Genomic DNA, 9,642 nt, shown 5'->3' on the forward strand with positions numbered 1-9,642 from the left:
TTTTTACTTTTTGGAACGGAGGAAGTAATATTTTGTTAATGTTTTGAATCAAAATAAGTTAACTTATATCCGAAGCTAGATCGTATAATATAGTAATAGATAAACAAAAGGTTAGCTAGCTCTTTACCGATCGGTGCATTTTGAAACAAAAATTCTCCATAACAAATGTACAGAAATAGTTATTTTTAGTTAACCAATTTGTCATTGCTCGAGTTTAAATTCAAATAATACATATATATAAGAATGTGAACCTGATCTTTATATTTTCAAGAATCTATTTCCATCGCTCCCCCTCTCTCTCACTGAAGTTCTTATCTCCTCTTTTGTTTAAAGGGGTTCTTTCACTAAACATATCATACTTGTGTCTTCAGTTTCAGTGCCATAACTTTTGTTTTCCTCTCCATTTCTTGCATACGAAAAGTTCGTCTTGGTATTTGTGATTTGTCATCTCTGATTATTTCTTCTCTTTAAAGCGTGGAGGAGACATCTTTGACCGTTCTTGAAAACTTGAACTGAAGCAAAGATGGGTAGAGCAGCGAGATGGTTCAAGGGCATTTTCGGTATGAAGAAGAGCAAAGAGAAAGAGTACCGAGTTTCCGGCGACGGAGGAGGAGAAGCCGGTGAGTCTCTCATCCACCGGAAAGTTCTCCAAGCAGACAACCTCTGGCTCAGAACATACTTGGCGGAAACAGACAAAGAACAGAACAAACACGCCATTGCGGTTGCTGCCGCCACTGCCGCAGCCGCAGACGCAGCAGTTGCAGCGGCTCAAGCTGCCGTCGCGGTGGTCAGGCTAACAAGTAACGCGAAAACCGGAGGATATTCCGGTGGGAACGTAGTTTACGGGACCACAATGGAGCGGTGGGCCGCGGTGAAGATTCAAAGTGTCTTCAAGGGCTATTTGGTAAATTCTTAAATATCTCCAAAACCTTTTGCCATGTGGCTAACGTTCTAGATTCGGATTTGTAAAGTAAAGCATGTCTGTACATTGCTTGCTTCTTACACATCTTCCTTAATGAAACAGTACACGTCTGTGCTAGTTACAATATTATTATGTTTTTTTTCTCAATTTTTTTAATATTAATTTGAATCTTTTTCTAGGCGAGGAAAGCGTTAAGAGCGTTGAAAGGTCTAGTGAAGCTACAAGCTCTAGTGAAAGGATACTTAGTTCGCAAACGCGCAGCCGAAACGCTTCATAGCATGCAAGCTCTCATCAGAGCACAAACGAACGCTCGGTCTCAACGCATAAACCGTAACCACATGTTCCACCCTCGACATTCTCTTGTAAGAAGAACCATATATTTATTATTTCTCTGTCCTAGCATTAATCTCTATGGTCTAAACTTATGTTTTTGATATATTATAGGAGAGGTTTGATGATTCAAGAAGCGAGATCCATAGCAAGAGAATGTCAAGCTCTGTCGAGAAACATATCTACAACAACACTTATGATGAGACCAGTCCCAAGATTGTTGAGATTGACACTTACAAGACTAAGTCAAGATCGAGGAGAATGAATGTTGCTGTATCCGAATGTGGAGATGAAGATTTCGAATGGAGTTTTCGTGGAGAGAAATGTAAATTTCCCACAGCTCAAAACACGCCAAGATTCTCTTCATCGGCGGCAATGAATAATAATTATTACTACACACCGCCTTCGCCGGCAAAAAGCGTTTGCAGAGACGCTTGTTATAAGCCGAGTTATCCTGGTTTGATGACACCTAGCTATATGGCTAATACGCTGTCGTTTAGAGCCAAGGCACGTTCGCATAGTGCGCCGAGACAGCGTCCTGATAGGAAGAGGTTGTCGCTTGATGAGATTATGGCGGCTAGGAGTAGCGTTAGCGGCGTGAGGATGGTACAACCGCAACCGCCGTTACTGCAACAGCAACAAGAGAAACGTTCTTCTTGTATTTATGATCGTCAGCTTCCTCAAGAACCGGCTGGTTTTAGATTCTATAATTAGAAAGAAACGTTTCTATTTTTCGTCCTTGAGAAGAGTACGTCATAGATTTGACTTTTCATCAAGGACTACTTTGGGTCATTTATTTTCCCCCTTTATCTTCGGGCTCTTATTTTGTAAATGTTTGGTTTGGAAAAAATGTTAAAATTTGTTTCTAAATTTCAAAAGGTCACTTTCACCACTCCAAGCGAGTTTTTAAATTGTCAAATTTGTTTATAGATGTTTTCTCTAATGATGTTTCTAGTTAATTACTACTAGACAATTTACTAGTTACCAGTTACCACTATTACACACGACCTCTTTCATGTTGAAATGTTTTTTTTATGATGAAGTTAAGGTTACATGTTAGAAAGATAAGCTGTTTCAATTCATGTACAACAAACAGTATGAAGTTAAGATATATTATAAAATATATTAAAAGGTCTACTGAACTTTTTCTTCTTGGTTAATTGAACTACTTTTTGAGTACTCAAGGTTAATTGAACTTGTGATTATCTGTTTAGGAGAAATTTGAAATTTCAAAGATTGGAGTGATCGAGAAGATATTATTATCAACTAACTATTATGACGAAATGAGGTTTAACTTTGCAATGAATTCAGTATCCATGTAGCGTCAGACAAGTACGATATGACGTTTGCATTACTACGAAATTTTCAAAATCTTTTGTAATGTTTCTGTATCTAATCATTATTAAAACCACCAGGGAATATGATTGGCGGAGACCGATACGTGTTTACGTCATCATATTCGCTCTTCTGAAACACCAAAAGGAAAAAAAATATTCTACGGCTTTTAATAAGCTCTGTTTACCATGTCCAAGATAAAGAAGCAGGTAAGAGCTACATTTACCTCGTAATCTGCCAAAAAGATTCCCTAATAGCCTTTTAATTAAGGTTTGTAATGTTGTATACAACCTTAATTACTACTAGTATAGTTTAGGCTCTAGACGAATATGCTTTTACTTTTCAAAAAAATCGAAGTAAATTCGTCCTTGATCACATGACACTGTTTTCCTTCTTGTTGTTGTTGTTGTCAACGATCACATCACATTATTGAAGATATACTACCAGTAAAGCATTTAATTGATTGATGAGCTGCTTTCATTATTTTGATCCAAGTTAGCTAAAATATTAAATCATCAGAACTGGTATATTTTTACAAAATATTTAATGTATAGAATATTAGTTTAGTTTAAAATTAAAATTATCTTTTAGTTATGAAAATTAAACTAGAATAAAAACACAATAGACGTTAAAAAAAAACACAATTGTTATAAGAATCTCGTTGTTATATGAATAATTTCTCGAAAGTCATCTTTCTTTCTTTTCAATACTACATATGTTATTATTTAATATTAAGAGACATCTAAAACTACCAGTAATGTCTTAAGAGCATTAAGAGCTCATAAAAGTACTGATCACTTGATAATGTTAAGACTATTGGTTAACTAAAGTGTGTAAACTTTAAAGTATACTCGATCTATCATATCTATGTCTCAGTTTCCCAATATAGTCCATCATGAAAGAAAATAGAAACTGTTGAACAAAAAAAAAAAAGAAAAGAAAGAAAATAGAAACTGAAGATAAAAAAAGAAGTTGGTAAACGTATCAATGGTATTATTATTCACGAACCCAAGTTGGAAACATGGTCGTATATTGTCGCCATTTTGGTGGACTTATCCTCTCTCAGAATTCAAAAAACTATGAGATAAAACAATAAAAGAAAAACAAAAAGAGAAGTGGTTGGATCTTCCTAAAAAAATGCTTTCTTTTTATTTTACAAGTCCCCAACTCGTTCTTATGATGCAAGAAAAGATCTCTTGGTTTGAACAGAGAGCTTCAAGAAAATCTACTGCTTACGGAGTCGTAGCTTGGAACATTCAACACTGCAACCAAAAAGCAACACAATGATGTAAATAAACTGGATCAAACCAAAAGGAAAAATAAATGCTTATTTTTCTTTTACCTGCTCCTAAAGATCCCATCGTCAACGGTTTTGCAATAATCTTGCTGGTGAAATCTGCAATGTCCTTTAAGGTGAGTTGGTCCACTGTCTTTAAGAATGCATCCACTGGCTTCCTGCAAATATGAACCCGGTTATAACTGGTTTAAATGTGTATATGTAGTTATGTACCTCTCCCCGTATGTAAGTATCTGTCTACCAATGTCTTCTGCTACAATCATCTGCAAATCACACCAAAACCATTAGATAAGATTATATCTCATGGCTTTAAAAAAGAAAAGAGTGGAAGTTATGAATGATCTACCCGAGATTCAAGATTCATCAAAATTGCAGATTTAGTTGCTGCCTTGGCGCGATTAAGATGTTTTTGGTTGACTGACAAAACATATAAACCAAATGAAACAATATGTTTTTTTAATGTATACACATTAACAAATGATTGAAAACAACAAAGGAAGGGGGAAGTAAATTTACAAAAACCTTTTCCTTCAGCAACAGCTTTCATTTCATCAGCTACTAATTCAATTCCCTTTGCAGCATACTCAGGACTCTGCAACCCAAAGTGAAATGTAACCTAACCACCATAATGATCAACAATTAGAAATTAGTGTAAAAAAAAACTCACAGTGCAACCATAGATCCCAAACAACCCGGAATTGTTAAAGATGCTAGTGAATGCAGTGCATGATTGAAACTCCTGGTATTGGTTCAAAATGCGGAGATCTGCATCGACAAATAAGTAATCCATCGTTATCATCATAATCATCGCTGACTAAAGAACTTAGATCCAAAAGATAAGAGAGTTGAAAAAAAAAAACAACACAGAGAGAAACTTACAGAGCCAAGAGTGCATTCCCTTGCCAGGACCACCCGCAGAGAATGAGCCACCTCCTCCCATAAGCATCTAATAAGAATAAGATTTGTACACAATTAAATCTTTACATGTGAAAGATCAGTATTTGAGATAGGCACCTGAAGAACAGTGGCCATAACAGCTTCCTTCTCCTTATCCCACCCTGGCACTCCAAAAGAAAGCGCAAAATGTGTTGCCTGACCATGGCCCGGAACAAAAAAAAAAAAAATATTAGGAAAAATAAACCCTATTGAACTGGATTTATAAATAATGATGAGTACCTACCTCATCACCATTATGTTGACGAAAATCTCCACCAACATATTGAGAGTTAGGCTCCACTGGTCGAGTTACATTAGGAAGGTCAGATAGTAATGGCTCAACCACTTTTAAAAGCTCCTCATGTTCAACTCCACTAGCTGCTAATACCATTCGTGGAGCAGTGTAGTTCTCCTAATAATATTTCAAAGTACCAAATGAGTAAGACAAAAAAAGAAGAAACATAACTGCAAATGATCTTGAGTTGTAGGTGATCTTACGGAAACAAACTTCTCCAAGACGTCTCCAGTCAAGCCGCTAATTGCAGATTCAGGTGCATACATAGGATTTGCCATTGCGCCAGAGTAAGCAGCAGAATGAACCGCCTCCAAGAGATAACCCATAGGGTTCTTTGCAAGTTCTCCTATCTCCACTTTCATTTTCCTGAGCTGCCATGAGAAGAAAACAACAGAAACCGAATGCGTAAGCAGATGCTCTGCTTTCATGTTTGTGTGATATATGCAAAACCAATGTTCAAAAAATCAAAAATGACTATCGACTAGGCGGATTATCGGGGCTAGGCGAGTTAACAAATTATTAATTAATTTTATATATGTTTGTCTTTTGGTTTAATTGTAAAATTATTTTGATGAATTATCAAAATTAGATATACAAAACAAAGAAATTAGAAAAATTTGTGGTCCGGGAGTAACACTATTTCTTAATTTAACAGATTTAGGTCGATATAAACCGGTTGTTACCGATTTAGAACAGTTTAAACCGAGTCGTATAAATTGGATTTTAAGAAAATGGTTTCGGCTAGGACAGAGTTATCACCTACACGGACACGACTAGACCAATTTTTAGAACCATGTGCAAAACATAACAAGTTTACCTCGTCGTTGACTTCCCAATCCACGAAAGCAGGGTTCCTCACACTGTCGACAAGCACTTCAACCATTTGAGGAACATAGGTTTTGAGAGCATTAATAGTGTAACCCATCTGCTCTCGGGAAGAAGAGGCTGAAGTACTAGCTCCCATAGACTCTATCTCCCTCACAAGACGAACATGGGATCTGTTCAGCGTACTCTTAAAAGCCATCCTCTCAAGCAAGTGCGTAGCTCCACGGGAAAAAGGTGTCTCGTAGATAGAACCACAGTCAACGTATAAACCAACGGAAGCTGCTGGATTCTGAGTAAACATAAAAGAGTTACAATTACAGAAATTTGGAAGAGAAGTTGAAGCAGATGGTCTCACCGGAGACATCTCAGAGGCTATTTTGAGACCATTGGGAAGAGTAGTGGTCTGAAGCTTGCTAGGCCCGAGATTGTCAGGGAGTGATGGTGGAAGAGAGACACCGTCCAAGGGAATGTTCAACGAAGGAAGCGAGCTACCGGAGAAAACTGGTGAAACCGTTGCAGCAGCAGCAGCAGCAGCAGCAGTAGAGCTTGCATAGCGTGATGCCCTGAAACTGCGGCTAAGACAGCCCTATAAACAAAAACATAAATCTTTACACGATGATATGCTCAATGAGACAAAAGTGAGCTACTTTCTTCAAAATGTTGTCGAGGGGAAAAACTACAACTTGGTTATGAAAATCTAAAACCAGAAACTTTGAGATAGATATTGGAAAAAAAAAAGACAACAACTTTCGGTCGAAGCCTTAAAAGAAAAGCATAAAAATGCATCAACAGATGCTATAAAAACGATAAGATCGGAATATGGGTCTATAAGAATCTGTGAGACTCTCTCTTATGATTGTTCATTACTCTTGTATGTTCGAATCGTTTTCCTCTAAAAAATGGTTAGTGGAAGAGGTGGAGTAGGTGATTGACCTTAAGGGCCTTGGCTCGTAAAGCTGCCGTGCGGTACATGACGACTGATAAACCCTAGATCGGTCTGACGAGTCCCGGTGGAGGCTGACGACAACGAGAGAGGGAGAGAAGAGAAGGATAAAAAAGGCTTCTTAATATTTGCTTCTTAAAATTAGTTGGACGACATCATTTTATTAATGGGCTCTTAAGATGTAATAGTTTTGGGCTGAGATCTGTATACCAAAATGAGAACTGGAGGCCCACGAAGCGTAAGAGTGGTTCTGACCATAAGGGAATGAAATATGAGGATTATAATATGGATAAAATGGAACAGTATGGGAAGACCAATTGCCATCACTAACTATCTTTTGCTTCCTTGCCATGCCTTGGTCCAGCCAACAAAATTATTTAAAATATGGTTACAAAGTAAAAGAGACGGACTATACCTTCTTGATTTGTTATTTTGATTTGATGTTTTTGGTTTTAGTTTACATTTTGAGATTCATTGTTTGGATTTGGTGTTGGGTTTTTCCAAAACATTTGGGATTGTCTACTTGGATTTGGTGTTTGGTTTAATTTACATCTTGGTTTTATGAATGTTACTTGAGTTGCACACATGAAGTAATGACTACTTGTAACTTGAATCAAACTTAAAAAATAAATAAAGTAAAAAGGAGATAGGTGTACAACTAGAGGACTTCACTTTTGTTATGACTTGTGAGTAATGAAAATGGCTACTTGTAACTTGATTATGAGTCATGATTAATGGTTGTAACAAACAAGTTTTGCTCAAACTAATGCTGACCATGTGTTTATGGCGTGTGCAGGTCCGTAGGTTTGTGCAAGCAATGTAATAACTCCCGTCCCGCGGGCCAATCCGCTAAGGCACATACATTTTACGAAGCAGGTTTGGTCAGCTTTTCCGGAGGCTGTGGCTCGCAAGGGACATAGCCACTGAGACCCGCTCGAAACCAAACATGCAGTAGGAAGAAACGGAAAGGCCCAATTGCCATCACTACTTATGCCCATGAAGTGTAACCAAATACATTAGAAATTTGTGGGGTAATGAGTTGGGCTAATTCATAAAATTTGTGTGGGATATAAATTGATAAAATGATAATATAATAACTTTTTGAAAATCTTATGTAAATATCTAGTCCCACTAAAATCATAAATTAATAATTTATCTACATATATATCTTATATAACTACAAACAAAAAATTATATTATCATTTTATATTCACAATGAATTATCTCTATTTCCGAAGGTTCTAAACTTGTTTGTGAACCCAACAGTGGAACTCAAGAGTTGAACTTTTTGATCAACATAAACAACAATTTCAACTGAAGAAGAGAGAGAGATAGAGAAAGAGGGAGACAGTTGATCAATAATAGCCATGAAAAATGGTTGGTGGACATGGTAAGGCTAGTAATCAATAGCCATGGAAAAATTGATTTCCAGATGCAGAAAAAAAAGAGAAAGAAGATAATGGTGATAATTTACAAGCAGGACGTACTTCACATGCTTAGAGTATGTGTATGTGTAAATAGACAAGTTAAAAGTACTTTTTTCAAACATCTATCGAGGAGGATTATCCGGTTAGGGTTTGACTTTTACGGTTTCCCAAAAAAAATGATCCAAACACAGAACTCCATTGAACAATAGGTATGGTAAGACCAAGTAAATTCCATACTAAAATCAATATACCTCCACAGAGCTTCATTTATAGACTACCAAATAATAAACTTCACTATATAACCTTCACTATGACAGTTAAATTAAGAAATGGCCAAGAAATCAATTATTGGAAAACATTATGTAACAATCAATAATCTAACATTTTCCCAAATTGAATTCGTTCGGAGACGGAAAACACACAAAATCATTGGATTATATGGACAAATTGATGACTTTCTATAGAAAATGGGAGTCAATTTGGCGACCATAGCCATCTGATGCGGAACAAATCTGCTATACCGAGAGTTGGAATAAAGATTTATCTTGTGATTTTATGAAGTTGTGGTCTTCTTAGGCATCGGGATCCATTGATTTTTCGATGAATTTCTCAAATAAAATAATAATAAAAACATGAAGAAAGATAATTTTTTTTTGAACATGATATGCTCTTTATAAGAAATTCAAACATGGGTTTGAGAAACTAATTTTATATTGGTATTTGTTTTGATTTTGTCTCATAGAGTTGCTCATTTTCTTTCTAAATGATGGGATGTTTCTGTTGGATCAATTTTAAAATTGTGTGTGTGAAAAGAAATGGGCCTCTGGGAAACAAAAGCCTATTGGCTTTAATGAGGCAAATGTGGAACATCTCGCATCGGGGAGAAACAAGAAGAAAGAGCATTATATATATGCTAAAGTGTTATGAGTGTATAAACGGCTCAGAGAGAGAGAATAGCCCCCACGCGCGCCGCCGCCGCGTCTTGCCGGCTCGGTTCGGCGTGGGTCTTGGCCTCCGGCCCAATAAAATTTTTTTGGACCAAGTTAAGCTCAACGTTTTGCCATTTAATTCTAGAAAAAACGACATGCATTTTATTTTAAACAACAAGTAGTTCGTTTAAAAACAACACGCTGTCTCTCTTCTTGACAATAAGTTTAAACAAGAAAAGATCTTGCGGAGGAAGTTTCGTAACGCCTCGCCTCCGAGATTCTCACGAGATTTCCGCCAATGTACGCACGTGATGCATCAGTTACAGAAAGTGGCTCGTCTTCTCCTCTTTATAAAATCATCTACTCCTTCATTTCTCATTACGTTTTTTCACAACCAAAACCA

General features: G+C 36.7%; 2 protein-coding genes across 2 annotated transcripts; one reads left to right on the top strand and one right to left on the bottom strand.

The window, feature by feature from the left end:
- Positions 1–290: 290 nt before the first annotated feature.
- Positions 291–2,064, top strand: LOC106293566 (protein IQ-DOMAIN 14). Its single transcript, XM_013729244.1, has 3 exons — positions 291–904; positions 1,102–1,284; positions 1,367–2,064. The coding sequence occupies exons 1-3, from the start codon at positions 524–526 to the stop codon at positions 1,964–1,966; spliced, it is 1,164 nt and encodes a 387-aa protein (XP_013584698.1). The 5' UTR covers positions 291–523; the 3' UTR covers positions 1,967–2,064.
- Positions 2,065–3,556: 1,492 nt separating this feature from the next.
- Positions 3,557–7,004, bottom strand: LOC106343739 (probable mitochondrial-processing peptidase subunit alpha-2). The gene is made up of 13 exons (XM_013783037.1): positions 6,874–7,004; positions 6,296–6,526; positions 5,933–6,229; positions 5,319–5,486; positions 5,065–5,232; positions 4,899–4,976; positions 4,764–4,830; positions 4,552–4,649; positions 4,407–4,476; positions 4,231–4,301; positions 4,098–4,147; positions 3,930–4,042; positions 3,557–3,849 (listed from the first exon to the last, which is right to left on the bottom strand). The coding sequence occupies exons 1-13, from the start codon at positions 6,910–6,912 to the stop codon at positions 3,803–3,805; spliced, it is 1,497 nt and encodes a 498-aa protein (XP_013638491.1). The 5' UTR covers positions 6,913–7,004; the 3' UTR covers positions 3,557–3,802.
- Between the last annotated feature and the right edge of the window lie 2,638 nt (positions 7,005–9,642).

The sequence above is a fragment of the Brassica oleracea genome, chromosome C5 (assembly GCF_000695525.1).
Source record: "Brassica oleracea var. oleracea cultivar TO1000 chromosome C5, BOL, whole genome shotgun sequence".
Classification (NCBI taxonomy): Eukaryota; Viridiplantae; Streptophyta; class Magnoliopsida; order Brassicales; family Brassicaceae; genus Brassica; species Brassica oleracea.

Coding starts and splice junctions, on each gene's coding strand:
- LOC106293566 (XM_013729244.1), top strand. CDS start 524: ATGGGTAGAGCAGCGAGATGGTTCAAGGGCATTTTCGGTATGAAGAAG. Junction 905..1,101: donor GTGTCTTCAAGGGCTATTTG/GTAAATTCTTAA, acceptor ATCTTTTTCTAG/GCGAGGAAAGCGTTAAGAGC. Junction 1,285..1,366: donor TCCACCCTCGACATTCTCTT/GTAAGAAGAACC, acceptor GATATATTATAG/GAGAGGTTTGATGATTCAAG.
- LOC106343739 (XM_013783037.1), bottom strand. CDS start 6,912: ATGTACCGCACGGCAGCTTTACGAGCCAAGGCCCTTAAG. Junction 5,233..5,318: donor TCTTGGAGAAGTTTGTTTCC/GTAAGATCACCT, acceptor AAATATTATTAG/GAGAACTACACTGCTCCACG. Junction 4,302..4,406: donor AGCTGTTGCTGAAGGAAAAG/GTTTTTGTAAAT, acceptor ATGTTTTGTCAG/TCAACCAAAAACATCTTAAT.